At 39.2% G+C, this 27445-nt stretch overlaps 1 protein-coding gene across 4 annotated transcripts in view; it reads right to left on the bottom strand.

Annotated features, from left to right (window-relative positions):
- Positions 1–27445, bottom strand: part of LOC131437705 (serine/threonine-protein phosphatase 4 regulatory subunit 1-like) — a 474879-nt gene that overhangs the window by 74204 nt on the left and 373230 nt on the right. For all 4 annotated transcript variants that reach the window (XM_058607222.1, XM_058607223.1, XM_058607224.1 and 1 more), the window contains one exon: positions 13313–13422. In XM_058607222.1, coding sequence (XP_058463205.1) covers positions 13313–13422 — 110 coding nt within the window. The remainder of the gene's footprint in view (positions 1–13312; positions 13423–27445) is intronic.

Here is a 27445-nt window from a genome sequence, read left to right as displayed (position 1 = left end):
TGTCAGGTGGGTTTTTCTATATTCTGCACCGTTTCCAAGAAAATTCAATTTTAAACGAGAAAATAGCAAAAAACCTACCATTTTACGGTACTGTCCTCAGCCCTTAAGGGCCTGCTGGATGTGAGCTTCTATTTATGACTATATGTGCTAATAAAAGAAAATACCTATGTTGTATAATTATAACTTTTCTTAGGAAAAAAAATGGCCCTTACTTTTAGAATATGTCTCATAATAACGTGTAGACGCATGAACAATCATAACAATCAACGGAGCACTGAAAAGGTATGATAGATCTCGCTCTTCCCTATGGTTTTGATGGGTGAGATGAACGATGGAGATAGTTTTATTATTATTTCTGGTGAGATAGTTAAGTGCTAACAAGTTCCTATGTTATGTCACACCGTGATGTAATTGTCCTGGCATGCAATACTCAAATTTTAGTGAAAACAAAAAGCCTGTTCACGTCAAATTTCGGACACCACAATAATAGCAGCAACAGAAAATTACACATAATTCTTTTCCCTGTAAAATTCTTGAACTTTCTATGGTAGACCCGCCATTAGGTATTCTCTGATACGCCAACGGAGACGATTTGTACGTACGTCTTCTCTTGAAATCATCGATACCATATGCTTTCTTCTTAGTTTTGAAGAATTTCTGCTTAACCCGAGCCCAGTACTTCTCTATCGAGCAAAGATCTGGATAGATTGGTGGATTGGCTGGTTTTGGCACGTACTTGGGCTATTTAACCCTTTACCATTCCAGGACGGATTTCGCGTAGTGACAAGAGGCCAAATCTTTTTAAAACAGAGCAGGAATCTTATTTTGCAGATATTATTTCTTGTTCACATCATCGATACGACATCATTTTACTGAATGTAACAAAACTGAAAGCATGTGGAAACTTGAAGCAGTTGTATAAGTGCAACGTTTCAGTGGCTTTCTGACTAATTCAAAATTTACACAGAGAAAAAAAAAGTGTCCGAAATTCAACGTGGACAGACTTTATATGAACGTCATTTAGAGGGTTTTGTAACCTGGTGTGCACATGAATTATTTTGTATTTCTACGTTTCGTCTTCGATTCATCTGTGCATTAGCAGTTTATGTTGAACTAGTGAACATTAGTAGTTCAATATAAACAGCTTATGCATTAAATGAACATTCGAGTAAAATTTTATAATTGTATAGTTTGAAGAAGAGGCTGCTGTAAATTTAATCAAGATTGCCATTCAGCGGGAGGGAGTTATAGTATGCTAATTTTAATAGCAATTCGATAGATCATAAAACAGAATTAAACCATTACCAATTATTTCCACGCTCAACCGACCTGGATTTCACGGCAACTGATTTCCCACCCCGAAATAAAGTGGTATGTGGCGTGTCGCAAATCCTACTGCGAATGTACCCTAATCCGTTAGTTGGCTGCATGCCGGGGTCTGGTTTAGCTATCCCATTATACTGCAATCTACGCCGTAGTGACGTTGATCCACAAGTGTCGTCTGGGTGAATCATTACAGCTAAATTAATTGCATCCGGTGCAATAGAAAACATAGGTACGGCTTTCTTTCTTCGCCCCGGTCTGACACCAACTCCTCGCGCCACTTTGGTCGGCGCCTGTGGTGTGTATCTTGCTGAACAAAAAGGCATCTGATTAAAAGTGCTACTACACTCACGCGACCGCTGCTACTGCTGGGATAAAATCGAAAGTCTTCTCGTGTGGACTCCCTCTATTCACACCCATCGCTCTTCATAGTCGTCGTCGTCGTCGTCGTCATCACCAGTGTGCAGTCCCTGTCCCGTTTCAGCCCAGCGCCTACATCACTGCAACAGTTTCCCATCGGAAGTAGCGGATCTACTACCGTTGGATCTCTCGTGGCCGGATTCTCACACACAGCCGAAAAAAAAAGCAGAACAATAAAGCCGGATTTATTTTATTATGGCAGCTCAACAGTGAGTGAAGTGGCAAAAGTCCCCCGTCCTCAGTTGCATCATCATCATCATCAGCATCACGAAGGCTCCTTCCCCTCTCCCCCCGGCACCGTGTTACAGCACTCGGTTCCCTTAGCCGGTATCCGGCCTTTGCAATCATGAACTGTGTTGTCTCTCTCCTTCCCCCCCAAATAACTGTACCAACTAGAGAATGCACTTTTCCGAGCTGAACTATATCATCTAGTATTACGTGAAGCACCGGAGGAACGTACGGTGGGAGGTTTTTTTTTTGGGTTGATAGGAAGCGGAAAGCGCTTGACAGGCGTCGCCAACGTTGTCAACAGTGTCAGCCTTATTTGGGGTTCGGCAAATGACTGCTACAATCTGCTGTGAGATGTTCGCAGGAAATGGGGGGGTTTGGGTTCTGCAGCTCGGGGCTACGGCGGACGGTCGCGGGAGACGTGGGTGCATCTTCATTTCGGATGGAGATTGCAGTTTGGATTAATCTGCAGTCGGTTGAAAATGGTGAGCGAAAATAAAAGGGGAAATTAAAGTTAAAGCCGTTTACTACACACTCCGAAGACGATGGATCTTCGAAAGATAAAACTTAATGAGAGAACTAAATTAGACGCGGTACGTGCTTGGGACGGAATTTATGGGAAGAGGTTTTCGGGAGTGGATTTGAATTTGAAATTCCAGCAGTACTACAGGGAGCTTAATTTTAAGGGATTTGTTCTACTTCAGCAACTGGGCACGGTTTAATAGCATTTTCGAGAAACTAACTGAGCGCACTAAAAATTTGGAATCTAGGACTATGAAGCAAAATCACTAAGACTTTCAAAAGCGCATGGCAAAACTGGACCGGAAAGCATGGGGATCGCGATTGATCGGAAGCGTTTATCTTGGATGAAGTAACTAGTTCATGCGAAGGTTCGAATGAAGCGTGCTTGGTTGAGAAACAGAACCGCTTTCGTACAGCGCACTGTGAAATATTCGGTAAAAGATTATGAATTAGGGGAACTTCTCAGAGCACGGATTTGTGTTTGCTTGTAATTTGAAATTGAGTGTCCTTTAGAAGGACAATAACCCAAAATCGAAGACACCTCTATCATACCAGGAAGGAGGACAGCCTCCGACTCGTCAATGCTTAAGTAGATTAAATACTTTCACGTTATAATATGTTTCGTCTTCTACAATGGCAATGGATAACAGTATACTTCGAACTGCTGTGCCACTGTTCTTCATAAGCCCCTATGAACAGAAGATGCTTATGTAAAATTTGAGCTTTACATCTGCTTAACAGTTTTCGTTGAACTGATGATGGACCCAAAAGTTCAAAATAAATTGTCAGATCTTTGAGAGGTGTGCTATTATTCGATTCGAGTTTGTTATTCATCGCAGGACTGTTATTTTCTTAATTCTTTAATTTAACATTCACAGAATGTTGATAAACAGAGCATTCAGTTTACGAAAATGTTCATTTAAGCTGGTCATGTTAAATGGCCTGAAATTCAACAAATAAAAAAAATGTGAGCAACTGAGATTTGAACCGAGAATCATTAGATCACAAAGGACGCCTGTTATCGGCTGAGCCACCGAAGCACCATGACTGAACAGCAAAATGGAACATATAAATTCATACAGAACACAGTGCTCCGAAACGAGTAATTAGCAAGACAGAAATATTTCCTTTATGGAATATTATTATTTAGCGGTTAGTGTCTTCACAAAAGTTGTTTGTAATCAAATGGCGCTTCTATTAATTTGAAAGTGCCTTAAGGTAGTACATGTTTAGACTGAAATCTGAAAACTAACTTGCCTAATAGAATTTAAACATGACTGCACTTTACTGGAAAATTTTTGGAAAAAATTATTTTGAGCAGCTTTACTGAAAAAGCCACTTTTCTAGCTCTTCATTTGGTTGAGTTGCATCAAACAGGGTGGCAGCAAGTGGATTGCCGATTTCATTTTTCCGGTTTGCGAGATAAAAATTCTCGGTTTTTCGAATAGACCCAAATCGCGCGGTTTTTTTTTTTTTTCGAATAGAACCAAATCGCATTTCGTACTGAGCTTTCTTCATTGCTCCTGGAAGCGAAATTAGAAATTTCAGTTCGATGAGAAAATTATAAACGACAGGAAGGCACTGCAAACCTTGCACAATATCGTCTTTTTCAGGGCGTCGGCCATGGTACAACAAATTGTCATTGTCATACGATCAAAACCCTCAGAATAATTTGCATGCTCGCTCAATAAAATCCAACTTAAATTCACTATATTATGTATATTAGCGGGCCAATATTTTGGGGTCATCTCTAATTTCGTAAAGCGTTAGCGCTCAAAAGTTTAAGCATCTCAAAAAAAGTCTCTATGCAAAATTTTGAAATAAATCGGACCTTTTAGTCAATAAACGACATGACATCCCATTTTTGAAATGCGACATATTTACAATTTCAATGCATTGATGAGCGTATAATTCAAATGAGATTTGCAAAAACGCTTAATATATCGAACTATTTCTTTCTTAACAGGATTCTAAATGCTAAGCATCTATCATGGAGTAACCAGAAACATACCCAGAAATTCTTCAGGAATTTATTCTTCATCATAACTCTCTGCTGGTTCCATACCAGTTTTATGTCCTAATAGCCCAACTAGTTTATCTTCTAAGAGAAATCCTTACACAATTGATCTGGCTCTAGCAGATCAATGTTACATTTGTAATGAACTGATTACTCAAACAGACTTTAATTCAGATCATTTACTAATAACATTCAGGATTTAAAATAAAGCAATGATTATTTCTATAAGTTCTGTATTCTACCACTTTAGAACTAATCAGCTAGAATACAGGACTTATACCGAAAGTAATGTGAACCAATAGTTTATTCAAATCATTACTTGATTGAAGTTAGGAGTCTATCAATTCCAAAACTCAAACTATATTGAATTCTCCTATTATCGTTGATCTTCAACTGTTCCTTCGTCGACATGAATATAAACAATCTTGTGATCGGGGGACGGGTATAGCGTGATGGGATAGTCGATGCCTATCACGCAGCCCACCTGGGTTCGATTCCCAACCCCGCACATAGGGCCAGAAAGATTTTCTGGTCCGAAGAGGCGAATGACCTTAAGATGTTAAAACCTCTATAATTGAAACAAAAAAAAAAATCTTGTGATCCTACTATGGAACTCATAGTTGAGAACCTTCAAAAGAAAATTAAACATCGACTCACTAAACAAATCAAACCATATTCAAAACCTTTATAAGGTTCCCTCACAAGCAGTGTTGGTGATTGCCGAAAATTTGACAGAAGCTGCTATAATGTATACAACATTTTCAATCTGGTAGAAGATGCTACAAGAACTCGAGTCTCTCAATGCATGAACCGCGAGAGAGTTTTGCTACATTTCTTCGCTTCACTTCATACTCTGAGTATTTCACGCCCTTGAAAAAAATTTACTGTCTGATAATGATCGTTGCTGTGTGGAATTTCCCAAGAGAGAATTGCAAGTTGACAATTATCGAAGAAAATCGAATCGATGATTCAACTTGATGATTCTCATACTAGGTTGCAATATTTCAAAACCCTTGTGTGGAGTATTCACAGACATTTTCATAGACACCACTTATACAAAGGTTATATGCACATAGTTAGAATAAGCGGCAATAGTAAAATGATTCTATCGCAATTATCAACTGCCTGTATTGAATCGTAACGCGAAACGAGAATAAGCGATCGTTTGTTGCTTCAGAGAGGATCACCACAACAGCGTGCTAACTTTTGATTCTCAGAAATGTCATCGAGAGAAATCCGCTCTCGCACTTGTGTCGGTTCTATGTTAAATGAGCCATGCCGGCTTTTTGTTGTTGCGATGATATCCGTCTCTCTTTGATGGCACTGATTCAATCGTGTGAATTGTTGCCAGTGAGCGTTCTTTGATACGATAAAAGCCATCCTTCCTCACAAGTACTCAGAAATCAGTTTCAGCTCGGAAAGAAGGAAATCAAATCAGGGTGGCAAGTGAATTAGCGATTTCAATTTCCCGGTTTTCCCGGTGCGTCAGACTTAAAATTCCCGGTTTTTTTACATGTCCAAAAAAACATCGAGAGTTGAGAAATAAGTATTTTTCGAGTATCTCCTGGGAACTACGATTAAAACTCTCATCCACAGTTTGTCCAAATGTTTATCTTCTGAACTAACAGTACCATCCAGCAAAATGTATTCCATCTTTATTTTGTATTTTACTTCGCCAGTAACTTCGATGTAACAATAGAATTAAATCAAGAAACATATCTAGCCATCGGTGATGAAAGTGATCAGTCTTGCATTTCACGAAGGAATGAAGCATCAAAATTATTGCAATTTTCTTGAAAAATCAACACAATTTATTTAACTTCTTGCTTTTTCCAATAATACTCTTAAGCGCAGCTTTCACATCATATTCGACGATTATTGATGGTGTTTTGTAGGTTTCTAGAAATATCATCAGTTATTTGAAAGCCTAATGATGAAAAATTAAATTTGAAGTCTTATAATTAAAATAAAATAATTATTTTTCGAGCTATTCAATCTTTTTCAAGACCACCACTAAATCAGTCTTTTAAAGGGTATCTGGAAAATCAGTCCTTCTTAAAACTTGGGCAAGTATTGTGTATTCTAGAAATGGGCAAAACCGTTCATTTCAAAGAACTGTTGAAAACTTGATAGTTGTACCGAAAGAATTAGTTCTAATGAACCGTTCTTTCGTTTTTCTGAAACTTTGTATGTTTCTTCGAAAATAATATGAGAGCTATAAATTATGTTTTGTAGTAAACAGATTCAATAATAATAAAGTCTTTTTGCATGTGTTCTATCAATAATGATTCTCTAACAAACATTTTCAAAGTTCGCGAACTTCTATCAGATTCCTTAAACCAGCAAACTTTTCGAAAGACTATTCTATTGAGAAGTATAGAGAGCTATCGTTCTTCAATAAAAAACTCCAGTACACTCAATCTTCGAGGAAAAATAGTTCTTTTGGACCGTACGCGGACTGTCCATCTCTAGTATATTCCAATATTTTTTTTGGCCTGGTATAGTATAAGGTTAAAAATTTGAAATGAATAAACTAAAGCACAGCACTCCTCCCTCAAACCCGATTACTTCTAACAACCAGTGGCGTCTCGTGACAAAATTTACGGGTTGTGCACTGCTTATATGGTGTGATATCAGAACCGTTTCGACGTTGCAACTGAGACAGCAATTTGTTTTCAACTGCCATAAGCATAAGCCACTGAAGCCTCTCCTGAATATGTGCATACAAGTTCTCACAGAGCCTATTTGGCCAGTTGTGCAGTGCACGAGGTGCACATGAGGACAAGAGGTCATTGCTAACAACATATACGATATTCTTTCAGCGTTGGGTTCTGGCGAGAGAACAAAATCCTTCTAGAATTCTTAAAATGTACACTTGTCACTTTGGAAAAAACAACAACAATCTATGCCTGACTGAGATGATCTAAATTTGACTCTTCTATCATCGACACTGAACAAGCTTTTACGAACTCTGAAAAACAAATTTTAGTTATCAAAGAGGGAAATCAAATATTCCTTGCAAACGGTGGATAAAATGAAAGTCGACAGCTTTGTCGATTTTGTGAATCCTATTGAAATCAATACCAAGATTACTAAACAAGTATTGTCACAATTTGACATTACTAAGACAAATTTTGGTGAAATTGGGGAAATCATTGGCTGGCAACTAAATATTTGTCGAGATTTAATAGAAATCCAGCAGAAGCATCCAAATTATCCTTATTTTTCATTATGAGCATTGATTATGCTGTTATTGATGACAACTAAGAAAGCTCTTATTGATTTAAAACTGCTGAGGTGTTGGCTCCATTTTCAATGGATTGTGCACCATTGAACCTGTGAGGAACAATAAAAAGTTTCAAAACTTGCACTGAACTTCTAGTTCAAATACAAAATGGCTTTCATCTTTTCATTTATTGTATCAGGAAAATCATGATGCTGAAAATCGTTACTAAGATTAGGACCAGGGCTGGCAATAATCAACTCCGTACTTCATCATCACCGAGTTCAGCTCACCTGCAAATCGGTTTCAGAAGCATCGCTGAGCGAGTTGAGTAACTGGGTAACCATTTGTGTAGAGAAAACATCGTCTCAACATCGTAGTGTCAAGCAATCAGCAGATGAGCGCTGAGTGTACATCAAATATTAGAACCCACTGAGAGACGATTTTTGAGTTGTGATTTGATGTGTTTGTACATCAACACATTGAATCAGATTCTTGTGGCACTGTCTCGCTTGTATTCCCCATCCACCAGAGTTGCCATGGGCGGCCAACGTTCGAATCGATGCCATTTATATCCAATTCTCAAGACATGTTTTCGTATGCTGGAAAACGCATTCGGTTTTAGTAGCCAGTTGTGTTTAGCTCGAGACATAAAATTCAATCGCTACGGATCATCACGCTACGATTCGACTTTTGTTTTCGTACATTAATGCACGTGCTCGTTTTGAGTACCAGCAAAAACAAAACCGAAAATCTGGGTTGTGTTGGCAGCTCTGTGGTTTAAGCATACACTCACCGGTGTAGCTCGGTAAGGTGATGCCAAACTCAGTACTCACTTTTTAAAACTAAGAATGAGAGTTAAATGCTAAGAAATCAAAACTGAGAACCATAAATTCCATAATAATTTGTTGTCAGCGATGCTCTGTATAGGTGAGTGTGTTTGTTTAGATCAGCGATGAGTTTCATCTTTACCATCATTTTACGGATTGCATCGTAAATCATGAGGTGAGCTGATTAGTAGAAAAAATCGAATCTTATGAGCGAGTTTTTGCCACCCTTGATTAGGACTAGTAATTTTTTTCCCGGATTTGCACTAAAATTCCCGACTTTTTCCCGTCTTTTCCCGGTAAAACCAAATTCCCGAGTTTTTCCCGGTTTTCCCGTTTTTCCCGGTCACTTGCCACCCAGTCAAATATTCCCTGCGAACGGCGAGTCCTATTGAAATCAATATCGATGGCATTACTGAGACAAACTGTGATGAAATTAGGGTAATCATTAGTAGGGGCGGTGAAAGAGGAAGATACGACCCTACCTACCCTTCCGGAATTTTCAAAGGTGGGTAATTACTCACCATAAATTTAGAACAGAAAACACTAGCAATACCAATAATGCCTGATGAATAATGATAATGATAAGATTTTTTTTGGAACTCGGAATATTTAGGAAAATCATTTAAAAACTATATTAAGTCGTATTTAAATAACATTTCCATTAGAACTGCGGAATACTTTAAAATTGTGGATCCCCCTACGATACGCAAAATAACCCACCTGAACGTTTCGCCGGCTCTGATCATTAGCAAACTTAAAATCAAGAAGGCTCCTGAAAACTTCTCGATCAAACGCAAAACTGAGAATTGGCTCCTAACTTTCATTTGTTGCAGTGGCGTCTCGTGACAAAATTTACGGGTTGTGCACTGCTTATATGGTATGATATCAAACCCGTTTTGACGTTGCAACTGAGACAGCAATTTGTTTTCAACTGCCATAAGCATAAGCCACTGAAGCCTCTCCTGAATGTGTACATACAAGTTCTCACGGAGCCTGTTCGACCAGTTGTGCAGTGCACGAGGTGCACATGAGGACGAGATGCCACTGACTTGTTGAATAAAACAAATAATGATACTGAAAATTGTTACTCATATTTGGGCTAGTAATATTTTCTGCGGTTTTTCTGTGAGCTGTTCTGTAAAAAAGTCGTTTACGAAAGAACAAATAACTAATATAAGCTACTATTTAAAAGTTATGATTATTTTTTAACCAGAAACTAATCAACGTTCAAATAATTCCCGGTGAACCACCACAATTAGGTTAAAGTCGAGGGAAAATAAACGATATTATAATAATAATTCAAATATCAATACTCAATAGATAAAGAGAATAGTAAAGTCTTGGCGTTATAATCCTTTTGTGAAATCTGACCTATCTGTTTAAAAAAGACTTCGTAGCCGATTCATAGCGTACAGAATCATTGCGTGGCTAGTACTACGATCATACCGACAATAAAAATCCTCCCAGGTCGGGGCTCGAACATACGACAACTGGCTTCTAAGACCAGCGCCCTATGCATTGAACCGCCAATCCAGGTATACTCAATAGATGAGAGATCGATAAAAATTAATCCTACATGGTTTCTGAAAAGTCATAAAATAAGGGAAGTTGGAGTAGACATCTAAGAGGGTGTTATTTTTGTAACTCATTAAAACTAGTATTGAAAATGCCATTAAAAAATCAAATAACTTTTAAACGGCATAACGTATCAATATGCCACATTCAGAAAAAAGATGATTTCGAATGAGCACTATAGATCTTTTTTCTGAATGATTTGAATCATTTTTTTACCGAAGATATTGATTCAATTGAGTTTGAACAGTTTGTGAATTGGTATCAAGAGAAATTTTCATTAGATTGACAATTCTTTCGAAGACGACTTTCTTGCAGATCAGCTCACAAAGAAACTAGAACAGAAATAGTGATTTTTTTAGGAGACACCCTACTTTTACTTAAAAAAAATGATGTAACTCAATTAAATAAAGAGCTTGAAAAGTGGTATCTTCAGCAGCTACTCAAAATACAATGTTCTACAATTTTACAGTACAGTAAAATCATTTTCAAATTCAATTAAGAAAGTTAGATTCCAGATTTAAAATCAAACATTGAACATGTTATGATCTTTTTCATCAAAATAAGCGCCATTTGAAACCAAATAGCTTTCGTGACAACACCAACTAGCAAAAAATAATATTGAATAGAGAAAATATTTTTATCTCGTTAATTTGCCGTTTCGAACCAGTTTATTAAAATGTGATGTAACATAATTACGAATAGAAAATTCTCGCATTTGTCTGTCATTTTTGTAAAATTCAGCCATTTGTCAAGCTAGTTTTTGTAATATACTGATAAAATTCGACATACTTGGTTGTTACATGATCTCGACGAACTGAGTTGAATGGTGTGCGAAGCCCTTTGGACAATTCGTTTGTATACGATAGAGACAAAACAAAAAAAAAATGTTTTAGAGTGAAATTGATTTTATTACTTTTTGGTGATATTTCAAAATAACTTTGAATCGAAAAAACAAACTTTTGACACATGTTGAAAAAATTACATCATTATGATGATACAGTTTCCTGAATCTTTGACGTCCAATGTTCTAGGATTCTGGCGCTTTCTTCTACATTAATTTATCCTTCAACTTACGATAGAAATATGACCGGAGAAGCAAAACGCACCGATCTAAAACGTCAGTTCGGTGAATTTGAACCTCAATGCCATCAAGTGCAGTCGTATTTGCATAAACACGCCAGTGTACCAGTCGCCACAGCGCTAGCACGATGGCGGTTCAACACTCGAATTTCACATCGCCATCGCCGTATGCCGATAACGCCAGTATTACCGGAAATCGCTATAGCCAAAATATAAACTGCTCCATAAATCACAGCGCCACCAGGCAGTGCTATGACGTCAACGACGGTGCTGCGAACCGCTGCTGGTAAGTTTTTGTCGAATTGTTCCGGCTGTACGAAACCAACAAAAACCACATCAGCAACAACAACAGCAATAACAACCGCAACAAGCGACAACAACAACAACAAGATCAAGAATGGAACATACTCCAACCCAAGCATTCCCGAACCATTTTCGTTTGTGTGTAAGAACCTTCCATGGATGAGGTGGTTCTTCGGTTTTTTTTCTCCGCGGAGGAAGAGAATTCCGAGTGCTGAATTAGCCTTTCGGGTAGTTGGCGAACATTCCTGGTCATCTTTGCACTGACTGACAGTGCTGTCACATCAACAAACCATCAAAGCTGAATTTTTCGATTCGAACAGGGCACCGCCCCGAATGATCATTCTGAAACAAACAAATGACGATCGGCGAGTGCGACACAAGCGAAAAAAATATTTTGGCAGAACATTATCGTCGTCCCCGCGTTCCTTCCATTCCCTTCCCAGTCATCATCACCTATACAGAAGCAGTATTCTTTCTTTTTTATTGGCCGGTTTTGTCGGCTTCTGCTAGATTCGAATAAGTCCATCGTCGATCGCGGGTATAGGAAGAAAGAAAAAAACGTAAACAAAATCGCGATCGCATTCGCACATGCACGCCGCCGATTTCGACGACGACCGCGACGGCAGCCAAGCAAAAATAATAATAATAATAATAAAAGAAGAGCACACCGCAGAAGCAAACGAAGCCGCGCGGTTCGCCGACGACGTACGCGGCGTACGGGTTCAACGACCGTCGTTGGTCCGTTCGCGAATTCGGCCGTGGATCCTCGCCACGGTCGGTCTTTGGCTGTGTAGTTTATTCTGAACTTTTGTCGATTGTTGTTTGCGCCTGTTGCTTCCTACCAGGGGATGATGATCGTGGTTTGCTTTCCTCTAGCGCCGCCGACTGATGACTGGGTCTCAGCCCCTGAATGGTAGGGCCCTTTCGGAAGCAACGTCAACCTACGTCGATCCATGAACCCAAGCTACTTTGTTATTGTTTAGAGCCGCTGCTGTCGTGGACTTCCGACGAGTCTTCTGCGGTAACTGCGCACCTAATTCGCATCAATGAAGTTCGACGAATCGTTCGACGCTTTGCCGTGTGCAATTGACGAAAAAAAATAGGATCATCGTTTGCAAATGTCAAATGCAGACTGCCTCTAAAAACTAATCGCCTCGCGACTTCAAGCTTGCGACGGAATCGATCGACGGTTATTAATAGATTCCGGATCCACCGGTGCATGTTTGAGAGGTGGTGTGATTGATTGGTGCGTTATAAAGGTTCAGAGTTGAACTATTTATCGTACTTCAGAAGCATGTTCTAATCGGTCGGTGCCAAATGCAACCGATTCGAACGTACCTGGTAAATGTCACAAGTTCAGTGATTCTGACGTACATTCTTGCTTCCTACCAAAGAAAGCTACAATGTTGCAGTTCCGTATGCTGCATTGTCTGGTTTTGTGTCGGAGCAAGACAATGTACAAACGAGTGTCGGTGAGACGATTGTTTTACGTTTAGTATAGGAGTCCCGTTCAAAATCTGCAGTGTGATCAGTTCTCAAACAGTAATTGGACTCCAATACCTAACACGTACATAAAAGTCTCTTTTTAGAACCATTATCATAAAGAATTATTTCTTATATTGCATGTTTTGAGGGCAAGGTTTTAAAAATTCAGAAAATGAGAAAATTGAAAATTGAACTAATTAGAGCAATTGTCGATTTTCGTGTTCAAAATTTCATTCGTATTCACGTCATCCATGTCATGTCTCTGACATTACCCACCCGCATTTTTGTTTTTGACTCTAGACTTACCTGAATCACTGGATACGATATCTAGGGTGCTCAAGATCTCCTTGTAGTCTCGGCTCAACACGTATGGTTGCGTATGTATGATGTGCTCCAGTACACGGGGATAGTTTTCTCTGCAAAGGGATAAAACAACAAAAATCGGTTATTAGATTTGTTTATAATTTTATGTGTGTTATAGTTGACTCATGAAAAAAACGACTATGTAAGCGAATTTTTTAAATATGTTTTATACTTAGATTCTTTCCTACACAAATAAATAAGATTCAGTCCTAAATAAATGATCAAATGGCAAAAATGAACCGTTTTTCTTGGGCAAAATAAAACAGTGCTTGAACGACATATTGAATAATAATTATCAAATCACAATAGTTTGGCTCATTGCTTCATTCCAGGCAAGGAAAGAGCCAATATATTAGCCAAACTTGGTGCTAGTGAGGGTGAAATATATGAGAGACCGATTGCTTTCAACGAATTCTATAGCGCGTCCCGCCAAAGAACACTTGCCAGCTGGCAAGCTTCTTGTGATAAAGATGATCTGGGTCGGTGGATGCACTCAAATATTCCTAAAATATCGACAAAGGCATGGTTCAGGGGACTGGATGTGAGTAGGGACTTCATTCGTGTGATGTCCAGACTCATGTCCAATCACTACACGTTAGATGCACATCTCCTTCGAATTGGACCTTCCGATACCAATCATTGTGCTTGTGGCGAAGGTTATCGCGATATTGATCATGTCGTTTGGACATGCGTAGAGTATCGTTATGTCAGATCTCAACTCATAAATTCCTTGCGTACTCAAGGTTGACTATCCAATGTCCCAGTTCGCGACATTCTTGCTTGTCGTGACCTTACATACATGAAACTTCTTTAACATTTCATTAAGTCCATTGGAGATTTTACTGAATGTAATTTATAATAGCAAATCGCTTGATAAAAACAGTGTTTAGGTTAACTAATGAATACCAATACTAATATGACATTCAAAATGTATTAGGTTTAAATTACTATGTATTGTGGATGTCACGGCGAAGGATATATGAGGATATGTATCACATTCAAAAATCGCTTAAAAATACCGTATAATTTCAAAAGTTCGCATACAAACAACCGCTAAAAACGTAAAACTTCGCATGAAATAACCACAAAACTGAGGAAAAAATTTGTTGTTGCCAGTTGTCTTTAAAACACATTAAACATCGAGATCTGGTGTTAACTCGAAAAAATAATTTGAAACAAAAAGGTCGTTTTTTTTAAATTTTTTTTCCACAAATACGTTTATTTCATAGGCAATATACATAAGGTTTTGTTCGTCGTGGCATCCACAATACATAGTACTTTAAACCTAATACATTTCTAATATCATATAAATATTTTGGTATTCATTAGTTAATCTAAACACTGTTTTTATCAAGCGATTTGCTATTATAAATTACATTAAATAAAACACATTCATTTTGTATGTTTTTTTTTAATTGTTACCAGATCTCGATGTTTCATACATTTCTAAGACAATAAAAAAAAAAGTATTCGCAGGCAAGAAAAAAAAAAGTTCGCTAAACAAAAAAAAATCATAAAAATATCGCATAGCTTTGAAAATTTGCAAATAAATAATCCACATAACTTTGGAAATTCTCATAAAAAAGTTGCATAAAAACCCGTTGAAAACGGCATAAAAAAGACTTAAGTGTATTGGAAAATATCATATATCAAGGAAATTTATTCCAATCATTTTTAATACTTTGGTTACGTTGAGAAAAAAAATTCGGATAAGGTATATGAAGAACTTGAAATTCGTTGTATGTTCTTAAAATAACAGCCAAATTTTCAGTTCACTTTCGTTTATTATACGATACAGTCATAAACCATAAGCTGATAATACCAAAGTATTATCAAAACTTTAAGGTAAAAATACGTAAAATCGGTCAGAAAAACACTCTTTTTATATTTTGTACAAGTGTTTATAATTTGATTCTATCTGCTCATAAAGATGACTTTCCGTAAGAAACATTGAAATTTTTTTTTCGACGCAAAATTTAATTTATCGGCACTTTTTGGAAAAAAATCATACAATTTCTTGACGAATCAAAAATCTTAGTATGAAACTTTCACAGATCACTAATACTAAAATAAACTTAAGCTTATTGTATAAAAATCACGAAAAAAACGATTTTTTAAATACTTATTTTATACAATTTTCTTTTCAATGTTCTGGACTTTCGAAAAAAATCGGGAAAAATACAAAAATACAATTCAACGTCGTAGAATCTAGATCCTGAATGACAAATTTGTGAACCAGCAATGATTTTACAATTTATGACGAAAAGGTGCGGTATTTTATCACGCGCCGAGTATTGCGAAGCGCGCATTTGTCAACGTTCGTTCATTGGAAAATTTCATATTCTGTTTACGAATGCGCACTTCGCAACACTATGTCGCTCAACACAACATTTAAATTGATACAACATTTCGATCAATTCCGTAGAAGACTGTGCCACAGAAACGTGAGTTCGAGAAATTCCTCCAAAAACTAGCACCACAACTATTTCCCTCAAGCGGAAGTTATCGATACATTCCATTTTCGGTTGCTGGAATGGTGTACATGGGTTGCTCTACGAAGCTGGCTGTTACCGTCGTACGTGGTCTACGGTCATAACTTAAGGTATCCATGTAAATCGATGGTCACTTAATTATTTTCTCGGATAAAACAAGTTTTTGTGTGCGGGTTCGATCAGAACGTGCCTAGTTAAGAAACAATACCCGTTTAAGTTCAGTACATTGTCATTTGAAAAAAGAGAATGTATAGGGATGATTCCCAGGGCCAGGATTTGCGTTGCATTTCATGCAGAATATGAGTGCAGCGAAAGTTCTTGGAATTTACTAGCAAAGCTAAATTTTAGTTTACCGCTTCTTAAAAAACTGCTCAAACTTTGACTTTCAGTTGGAACAGACTTTACAGCCGATTTTAAGCGTACAGAATCATTGCATGACTAGTGCTACGATCCCATCTTTCCAGCTCGGGATTCGAACGTACGACAATTGACCTTGTAAAACCAACGTCTTACGCATTGAATCGACAAACGGAACGAAATTTACAAACTAAGCCATATTACGTCGACCGAAAAGATGTTTGGATCTGTAACAGAAATTGAATCCTTCAAAAGGAAGCCTCTAAATGGTCATTATCACGCCCGGAAGACGGAAAATTACATTGCATCCTCTTTTCCAATCATCCGACGCCAGCAGGAAAGGCTATCCACAATTTGAAACAGTTATCTCAGGAAATTCAAGTAATGAGTAGGGGAGAGTACCCGGGTATGAGACAGTCAAGTTTTTTTCTTCAAACTGCAATTTAAATATGGCGGATCTGGATCGTCCCGGGTTGGCGGTTCAATGCATAGGACGCTGGTCTTACAAGCCAGTTGTCGTATTTTCGAGCCCCGACCTGGAAGGATTCTTAGTGTCAGTAGGATCCATAGTACTAGCCATGCAATGATGCTGTACACTAAGAATCGGCAGGGAAGTCTGTTGAAACAGAAAGACCAAATTCCACAACAGGAATGTAATGCCAAGACTTTGCTTGGATCTGGATTGATGGTTTTGAAATGATGCGATTTTTGTGTGTTCAAGTTCGTGCTTATTTTTCTCGAAAAAAAGCAATTTCCCAAGTGAATCGAATGTAGAAATATTCGATTTTGACAATGTATAGCAGGAATAAAAATTTGGTGTGCCAATTTAAAAATTACGTCATTTACCATGTATAAGACATTGTTTTAACATCCCAATAAAAGTTAGGGTGTGGCTTCGCACCACTAAAAATACGTGTTCACTCAATGGACATATGAAAAACTAAGCCGAGCTGTTTGTAAAATATCTGGTTTCTATAATAATAATAAGAATAAAGCTTCCATCATATTCATTGGACATTCTAAAATAACCAATGTAATGCCATGATAGAATAATATTGAAGGTTGTTTGAAAAATGAGAATTTTACTAAATATTTTTCGTTTTGATTTTTGATTTTTCAAAGTTTTTATTACACACCTTTAGTTGATTATGATTGTCTCAGTGTTGGTTGTGTCATTCTCGAACAATTTTTTTTTGTGCAAAAATCAGCTTACTTTCTTCAGATAAAAGTTGCGTATTTTGATTACCTTACTAAATATAACTCATATACATTCAACTTTAAATTTCAAGTATCTCTTGACGTTGTGTTAGTGTCTTTTCCGGGCACACGAGTAACTGTACAGATTCAAGACGAAAAGGCATCACTCTGCTCAGTTCTGAGATTTGTTGTTCTCTCTGTCACGTTTGGCTGTGTGAGAACTTGTATGTACATCTTCAGGAGAGGCTTATGTTTATGGCAGTTGAAAACGAATTGCTGTCTCAGGTTCATTGCCGAAGCAATTTTATTGATGAAATTATTGATAGATTTCTCAACGTACAGAACGCTGAATTCTTTTATTGTATCGATGATACTAAATACGTTTTTTTTAATTCCATCGTTATTTAATTGTATTGAAAAACACAAGCGAATATCTATTCTTCAATCTTTAGTTTTTACTTACAACGAACTGCTATATCTGATATTCAGTGCACAACCCGTAAATTTTGTCACGAGACGCCACTGGGTTTAATTATTGAAAAATTTCGGCTAAAAAACAAAATCCGTCTCATACCCGGGTACATTCTCCTATGCTTTATTAGAACGAATCAAACTATGACAAATAGTGGTGGATAATAAGTTTCCGATTTTTTTATTAAATAATTCGCTCGGCACTAACTGAATCAAGATCGAGTTTCAAACCAGCCAGAGTGACGTTCAATGATAGGTGGATTGAAGCAGGATGATGTACTCTCTTAATAATACATCATGAACAAGCCATAGATTTTAGATTAGATTAGATGTCGTTTTCTTTTGTTTTTTATTATAGAGGCTTTAATCTTAAGGTCATTCGTCTTTTCGGGCCAGAAAAACTTTCTGGCCCTATGTGCGGAGTTCGGAATGGGACCCGGATTAGATGTCGTTTATTTTACCCCGGTTTTAACCTATTAGTCGTTCACCGGCGAGTCATTGATTGTAAGAATCCGTCTACTATTCACGGAGATATCTATACTTTTATGTAGTTTATGTAGTCCTAATAATAGGGGCTTTGAACGACCCACAATAAAATAATGCTTGGAATTAAAATTAGGCTCACTTTCCAAAACAATCGTTAAATGATTGAGTTTTGTTAAATTGTTTGTTAAATGAACAATGATTAAATGATTGAGTACAGTACTCTTCAGCATAGTATTTTTTTCTCGATTGGTTTTAAGCACGGTTCCTTTTTGGAGACATAATTGTTCGACTGTGACGTGTTGCACCTTATATTGGAAATTTTGCATTATCTTCGAATTCAAAGTGATATACATTTTAATAAATACATCGATGGTAACTGTCTTCAACTACAAACAACCGAAAAAACGGAACTGACTGCACTGAAGGCACGTTTTTCATAACTCAGACATAGATAGCTATCGAAGATTGATTGAGCTTCAGAACGATTGCATAGCTGGTGCAATGATCCTATTGAAATTAGGAATCCTACCAGGTCGGGGCTCGAACATACGACAATTGGCTTGTAAGACCAGTACGCTATGCTTTAAACTACTAGTACGGGCAACCATGATCAAAAAGAAGAACTAAAACTCAATCGTCTTGCAAAGTCTCATTAATAGGAAGAAAAAAACGAAACATTCCCGTCCTCTAAACACTTGACGAAAGTAAACTACCAAAAGGTACCGAAATACCGCAACGAATTAAAGCGCGAAGATCATGAACTTCATGCGGACAACTCTCCCAAGGTGTTGAAACCGGTACGAGCGTCTGTACAAAGAGGGGGACGAAAGGGTAAAAATAAGCCATCAATTTGCCTACGACAGCACTCCGTCCTGGTCTGCCCATTGGCGGTAACGATCAAATCAACCAAACTTTCAGGTACCTCTCGATTGTTCGACGATGACCTCCTACTGTCTCACAATTACCAGCCTCCAACCACCCGCCACCAGCGAGCCGGGCAGCGACGCAACAGCAAGCGCATCTTCAAAAGAACAGCGCACCGATAAACACTTGTTACATTCCACAGCTTAACTTTTACAGTTAGCTTTTATGCATATTTAACCATATACAGCACACACACACACACACATTCATGCACATTCGGACGAGGTCGCTGCTGCCGCTGTTTGTTGCGGTGAACAGGCCAGGAGTCCCCAGCCCCGACGGACAACGCAGCACCGCTCCTCCACGTGAAGAATTTCAAGTTCCCATCCTCCGCCGCCATCAGCTTCACACGCGTCTTGGTCAGGATCCGGTCCTTGGGCCAACTTGAAGTCACATTCATTTCCAGCCGGTCTCTTCGTGGTCTCGCGCTTCAGCGCGTCTAGTGGACGACTCTGAAATAAAACTCACTCACGATTCGCGACAATTCGCAGCTTTCATCCGTTGCCGGTTTGCTTTGAAGATTTCTGAATCAGATGCTGGCCTGCATGGACGCGACCGGAGAAACGCTGAATCATTTGGCTTTGGTTAATTGCAGGTCACGTATTGCAACTTAACACGTTCGATTAGCAGTTGTGGGGATTTGATAGCTCTCGAAGCATCGCGAAGCATTCGTCTGTCTGTTTCTTGTTCTGTCTTATTTCTTTCTTTTTTTTCTCTTCCCATTCGCTTCATGGCGTTGACCTAGATTCCATCATGTTCGAACCCGTTTCAAAAAAACAACAGCACTCGCCTAATTGTCGGTCCGCGACGGTCCAACAACGAGCGTATGACGGGGAGAGAAACGACGAAGGCTTCCGTCAACAACAAAAACAACCCTCGCTGCGTCCGATCCCTCCTCCACCAGATCCTCCGTCGTCCATCCACCCGGGTCGAACATTGCTTCAGTGCAAAAAGCGGAAAGCTTCTCCGCTCCAGAGAGAATGCGTTTGTCGGTGCGTAAGTAAGTAAGTAAGTAAGTAAATACGGATACGCACACCCAACAACGCCGTACTGACTGCTTGTTTGCCGGGGGGAGAAGAGCGGTTTAAATGGCCGACCGACGGTGCTGCGTTTAACTTTCGCTGCATACGGAAAGTGCGTCATGATGGCAGCAGAGGCAGCAAAAACGCAATGCGTGTGCTCCACCACAACCACAACCACAAGCGGCGAGCCGTCCCTGCACCCGGCTCCCAAAACAACATCAAAACGACCCGAACTGGTATTGGTGGAGTAATATTCGCGCTAAGGTACCGATGCTTTGCCTGTACATACGCATATTTCCGTTATCTTTTCACTTCTCGGCTTATGTTTCCTCCATCGCATCGGTTTTGTGTGTTGATTGCTGTTGGTTACGTTCCATCATCCGTTCATCCTTCCGTTTCCGGCGGCGGACCGACGACGGGGCAGAAGAGGGAAAACATCCCTAAAGCTTCGTTCGGGCAAGCCAATGGTTCGACATTTTTCGCGCCACTTCCCGACATGTCACATGTCTGTTGTAGCGAATATATTGATCACGGTAGAAAAAAAACGATTAAATTGATTTTCCGACGGTAGGCGATTGCAACTGTCACAACTGTTTGTTATTGGAACATTCGGGTCATGTTTACGTATTCAATAACTGTAACTGGAAAGAAGTAAAACTGATCATAATATTTATGAAGCAGTTGACATGCTTATCGAACGCTAATTTCTAAGATAATTTTCTTAACAAAAAATGGTTACAAATTCAATATTCAAAGTATTATCAATCACTAGTCGTTACTTTTTTCCATCTTTTCCATTTGAAAAATTCGACCGGTTTGGTCGCAATCCACGAATCAATCCGGTTTTTGACTTCCTCATGAGTGGAGCCATGCTGCATCGACCGAAACAACTAGTAATCGAAAGGAGCAATGTCTGGGATATACGGAGGGTGGGGTAGGATTTTCCCTTTGAGCATTTCTAATAGGGAGTGTATCGAATATTTGTCTTGTACGCATGCATTTGTGATGGTTTTTTATGCTCTGATCACAGCATGCTGTGCGTTTGGCTGTCAGCTTTCGTTTGTTTACTTGTTTGTGCGGTTGAAATTCTGCGTTTTCAAAATGTCGAGTATTGAAAAGGAAAATTAAAGTTCTGGACACATGGCTAAGTGAGAAAGGTATTACTATACGAAAATTGGCGAAGCCAGGAAGAGGCGGTTCTTCCATCCCGAAACTGGACCAGAAAGTGGTGTCTCTAATCATGAATAAAGCAGGAACGAGTGTCGGAATGATCCAGCGTATCAAGAGGCGAAATCACCTGAAGACCTACAAAAGGCAGAAAATCTCGGAACAAAGTGTAAAACAGAAGAAGCGAGCAGCAACAAGGGCCCGGAAATTGTTTTCGCGTCTTTTGCAGTGTCCGGATGCATGCGTTTTGATGGACGATGAGACTTATGTGAAGGAGGACTCAAAAACTCTTCCAGGTCCACAGTACTTTACTGTCGTCGTTGGGGAGGATGTGAACGATGCGAACAGGTCGATTCAAGTGAAGAAATTCGGTCGAAAGGTACTGGTATGGCAAGCAATATGTGCCTGTGGTTTCAGGTCAACCATATTTTACACTACCGGAACTATAAATGCATAAATCTATCAATCTGAGTGTCTCCAGAAGAGATTGCTGCCTTCATATAAGAAGCATAGTACACCTCCACTATTTTGGCCGGATTTAGCGTCGGCTCACTATGCCAAAACCACTCTCAATTGGCTTGGCGAAATGGGTACAAATTTCGTTGATAAAAATATCAATCCACCAAATTGCCCTTAGCATCGACCCATCGAACGTTACTGGGCAATCGTGAAGACGGTCTTCAAGAAGACTGGTAAGGCAGCTGGGAACATGCAGGAGTTCAAAAAAATTGGGCTCAAGTGTCCAAAAAATCCGATGCAACATTTGTCCGGAACTTGATGAAAAGTGTTCGAGCACGTGGTACGAGCCCTCAACAGCTCATAAAAAAAGGAAAAAATAAACAAACTCACATGATGCGACCCGAGAAAATTTTCAGAGTGAAACTACGCGATTGGAGTCCGAGCTAGAGCGATTCCAGGTTGCTAAAACAAACATATCAAAAGTTGTTTAGGCGACTCTGGGTCAGCTCGCGGGCTGCTCTGATCATTAAACGAAAACGGTATACGTACGAGGTCTGTTCAAAAAGTTCCCGGAATTTTTTAATTGCGCGCGTCTGGAGAGTCCGGTGGTCAAATTTTTTTTTATTGTGTTGGTACATATTTCCCTAATGTATGGTAAAATTTTCAGCTGTATTCATTGTTTACATTCTGTCTTGTAGCGGCTGGTGCAGACGTGTTTTTTTGAGCTCGGCGATTTTTGTCTTGGTGACGTTGGGTGCTTCCACGTGGACGATTGTGCTTTTGTTTCGACATCATAACCGTACACCCATGTTTCATAACCAGTTATGACCCTTTCAAGTAAATTTGGATCGTCGTTGACGTCGTTTAACAGCTCCTGAGCGATGGTAATGCGACCGGACTCTCCAGACGCGCGCAATTAAAAAATTCCGGGAACTTTTTGAACAGACCTCGTATGTTTGTACCGGCAGTGCAACATGTGGGCAAACATTGTCATGATGCAACATTACTTTGTCGTGTCTGTCGGTGAGTTGTGGGCATTTTTCTTGCAATGCTTGGCTCGAACGCATCAATTTTCGTCGGTAGACCTCCCCGGTGCTCATTTTACTTTGTTGCAGCAGCTCACAATACACCATATACAGATGATAACCTTCATACTATGAATGTTCTGAACGGCAGTCGATGAGAATGCATGGCATCAATTAGTTGACCGACGTTTTGGATTATCGTAATGGGTCCAATTTTCATCGCCAGTAACAATTCGATGCAAAAAAACTTTTCGTTTTGTGTCGTTAGAGCAACTGTACACACACGAAAAAAAACGGCGTTCAACGTCTCTTGGCTTCAATTCATACGGCATCCAATTGCCTACCTTTCGGATCATTCCCATTGCTTTTAGACGTTGGCAAATGGCTGATCAGGCAATTTTTCCAATTCTTCATCTTCAATCTTTGGTGACGCTCCGGCATGTTCTTCGTCGCCTTCCAAATCAAAAACGCCACTTCTAAATCATGTAAACCGCTTCCAACGCTCAGCTAAAGCATGCTCACCACACACCTCCACCAAAATACGAGGACTTTCGGCGACTGTTGGCATTCCAACTCATAGTTCGAAATGAAACAACCAAGTCACGCCATCTGTTAGAAAACGGCACGAGTTTCAGTTGAATTTTCAATATATTTTCATTAGGCGGTCATTTGCTTATATGTGCGTACAGCAAACAATGTCCGCGATATCCACCAGTTGAGAAGTTTGTGTTGTAATAGAATTTTCTTGTTCAAAAAAAAAATCATTTTTTCAACTGATTCACTTCCTAGTGTGAATCGTATTTAAATGATTCAAATTCCAGGAATGTATGTACGTCATCAACGCTTCGGTTTAGTAACATGAGCTACATAATCTTCAAGCACAAAAATATGTAGGAACTGGTTTTTCTGTGGAATTAATAGCTAGTATCTCGGAACATCAGAAAATCTCCACCGGTTAATCTGCAATGAACACCGGGCCCCACAGACAAACACATAAAACGGATTAGGTCAAGTTGAATTGGCGAAACACAGTCATATCGAGTTTCATATTCGAATTTGCCCATGCTCGCGAATCGCGTGTGTGTTGTATATATAAAAAAAAATTTCCGCTGCTATTGCTTTCCTTCATTCTTTTTTTCCGGCCGCTTCTTGCTCCCCGAACCTGCCCGACGGACGGTTCAATTAACCGCTTTATCGAACCGCCTGGCAAATTGCTGTTGTCCGCGCGAACGATTGAAAGGGCAGCACCAACACCACCACCACCATCACCACAACAACCACCACCGAACAGGATGCAACGGGAAGTTTTAAAATGCTCACTTCACGTGCATACGTAGCAGGAACACGTTCGTCCCGCACCGCTGAGTGCCGTAGATGGCCAGGGGCCGCACGTTGTTTGGTAGCAGTATGTATAGCCTTCTGGTAGCTGGGATGCTGCTGAACGATGATGATGATGATGACCATGGTCAGAAAGAATCAGAATTGTTCTTGGTTGTAGTTGTTTTTTTTTTTGCATGCGAATGATCCGCGCGTTGTTAATTTGCGTTAGGAAATAATATTCGAGAGTTTGTGTTGCTGCCTTCGAAATATAAACTTGATAATTTAAATATGACTACATTTTTTAAATTTATTTTTGCAATTGTATTGTTGAAGTGTTATTAGACAAACGAAACTACTTCAATCCAGGGTACAAATTGTCTGGTTCCATGAGCGGAATCATTTATACGCAAATAATTATGACCATAGTATCCGGCATTAGATGTTTTCCACTACAAAATACATCAACATTTTCATTGGCGCCACTTCAGATCACTGCTAGTTGGATACGTATGCGATTAGTTTTTTAAAGCCAACTCGTTTCACGCAACCGATCCGGTTGGCGATTTAAAGCAGCAGTAAGCAGATTCTTGGGCAAGGCTTCCCGAACCGAAAAAGTAGTGAAGCGGTAGTGCGGAACAATCATCCGGTACAGAGGGATAGAAAGAGCAAAAGAACACCCGGAGAACTTCGGCACTGACGGTTGAGCTGAACTGAGCATCCACCACAAGAGGAACTTTAAAATTACGGGGAAATAATGAGGCGCGATAGAAAGAAACTTGCCCGCATTACAGCTTCTCCCCCGTTGATGCCCAGTGATGTTGTCTGCAATGTGCAATCCGAAATGCCGAAACAGGATGATGATCAATCAATGGGAATCTACATGTGCGAACGGTTGTTTTTATTGCCTTCTTACAGATTCGCGCGTGTTTCCAGTTCTGTTACTTTTATGTTTGGATTTACGTGCGAGTTTTTTTTTTTTGTTGGTGTTGTTACTTCTGCTGTCGATTGGTTATTCAACTGGATAAAATTGGGTTTCGCATCAACTTACACAGAAAACAACCACTACTGTACAGATCGACGGAGCTCGAAAACGGTGCAATTTTCGCTCGCTTTACTCGTTTACGTTAATTTTCACGTTAACCGACATGGGATCTCAAAAAGCATCTCACTGTACAAATTGAACAAACTTTTGACGCGATTTTTCGAGGGCAGTGGAAATTGGGTGGTTTCGGACGCCTTGGATGTTTGTTGCACTTTGCCAACGGTATGTTTGATCGTATTTACTATGTTTATCAATTATTTTATCTTGTTTTAAAGCAATTCTCATTACTATTTTCGAAGCAAATCATTATCGCAGAATTCAAACTTCTACGGAGTAGATATTACCAAACATACCTTTTCAGAAACTGCAGTCTCCAAGTCCAAGTTACTGGAGAAAAGTTGTTCTAGTAGGGAATGGAAATTAAACGGATGTTTCTTGTTAAACAGTCCGATTTCAACAGAGTGAATGACTCACGAAACTAGTTCGGGAGCAATTTTTGCAAAACCAACCGGTTAACTCATACTCTGGACAACCGGCTGCCGAGAGGGGTGTCTTCTATCGTTTTTCTTTGTCGTATATACGTCTTACTTTACTATGTGACACCTTTTCAAAATTTACCATATGATAGAGTGACAGGTTCTTGATTGCAAATATCTCGAGTTCAACCAACAAAAATAATCTCATATTTCGTCCATGCTATCTGGAATATGATCTGCAATTGTTGATATATTCAGACGGAAAAAAAACTAGAACAAGAAAAAATGCTCATGTGCGCTTAGCACAAATCGGCCCCTAGATGAGCTGAAAACGATCAGTATGTCGTAAACTCATGTACGTTCGGGACTTCATCAGTAAAGACACAGTACTTCGGTACAAGTTACATGTTGAGTGGCGTGGTAATTCAACACGAACTGCACTGTACTGACTAGTCGAAGACGAAACGTAAAAAAAACAAAAAATAGTCGCGTGCGCTTAATACAAATCGTAGATGACTTAAAACTGATTCGGCTCTCTTCAGGATTTTTTTTATCGGACTGTTTCGCAGTCGAGGAAAATGCACTCGAATTTGTTCGGCATGTAAGAAATTCAACCCCGATCGACCACAATTAGGTTAAAGCCGAAGTTAATTAAACTATATAAAAAAAAAAGATATTGATTCCATAGAACTATTGGTTACTTTCCTCTATTGAAATGTTGTTGTCAGTTTTCATAAAGGCTGCACTGTATTCTGTTTTGCGGCCAGGTAATTTCCTAGCTCTCGTTGGTCCCGCCTTATTGACTGTAAATGTGTAATGCTGCAGTACTCAAAGAGAGCCTTTTCATTCAGTCTGCGTCAGTATTGATTCGGTTGGCACTGTCGTGTGCTGTTTTGCTGTCGGGAAATTGAATTTTATTACCTTGCGTTCGTCTGATAACAGCGAGAGAATAATTATGTGTTGTACCGTTCGCATCGAATTAGTGACAATTATTTTCAATACTATGTAGCAGCAGATGTTTTTTTCTTAAGGGAAATGCACTTGTAATTGTGTAACATAAAAGAAATCCATAAAGTCGGTGTTCGTTAATGACAGTAGCCTTAATTCTTCAGTCGTTTGGTTTTTATCAGTCACAAATTTCTTAAAATCTTGATTAATCGCAACCAGTGGCGTCTCGTGACAAAATTTACGGGTTGTGCACTGCTTATATGGTGTGATATCAGAACCGTTTCGACGTTGCAACTGAGACAGCAATTTGTTTTCAACTGCCATAAGCATAAGCCACTGAAGCCTCTCCTGAATATGTGCATACAAGTTCTCACAGAGCCTATTTGGCCAGTTGTGCAGTGCACGAGGTGCACATGAGGACGAGAGGTCATTGCTAACAACATATACGATATTCTTTCAGCGTTGGGTTCTGGCGAGAGAACAAAATCCTTCTAGAATTCTTAAAATGTACACTTGTCACTTTGGTAAAACAACAACAATCTATGCCTGACTGAGATGATCTAAATTTGACTCTTCTATCATCGACACTGAACAAGCTTTTACGAACTCTGAAAAACAAATTTTAGCTATCAAAGAGGGAAATCAAATATTCCTTGCAAACGGTGGATAAAATGAAAGTCGACAGCTTTG

Source organism: Malaya genurostris, chromosome 3 (assembly GCF_030247185.1).
Source record: "Malaya genurostris strain Urasoe2022 chromosome 3, Malgen_1.1, whole genome shotgun sequence".
NCBI classification, from domain to species: domain Eukaryota; kingdom Metazoa; phylum Arthropoda; class Insecta; order Diptera; family Culicidae; genus Malaya; species Malaya genurostris.
Note: the sequence above shows the minus strand (reverse complement) of the source record. Positions and strands in the feature narration are given on the sequence as shown.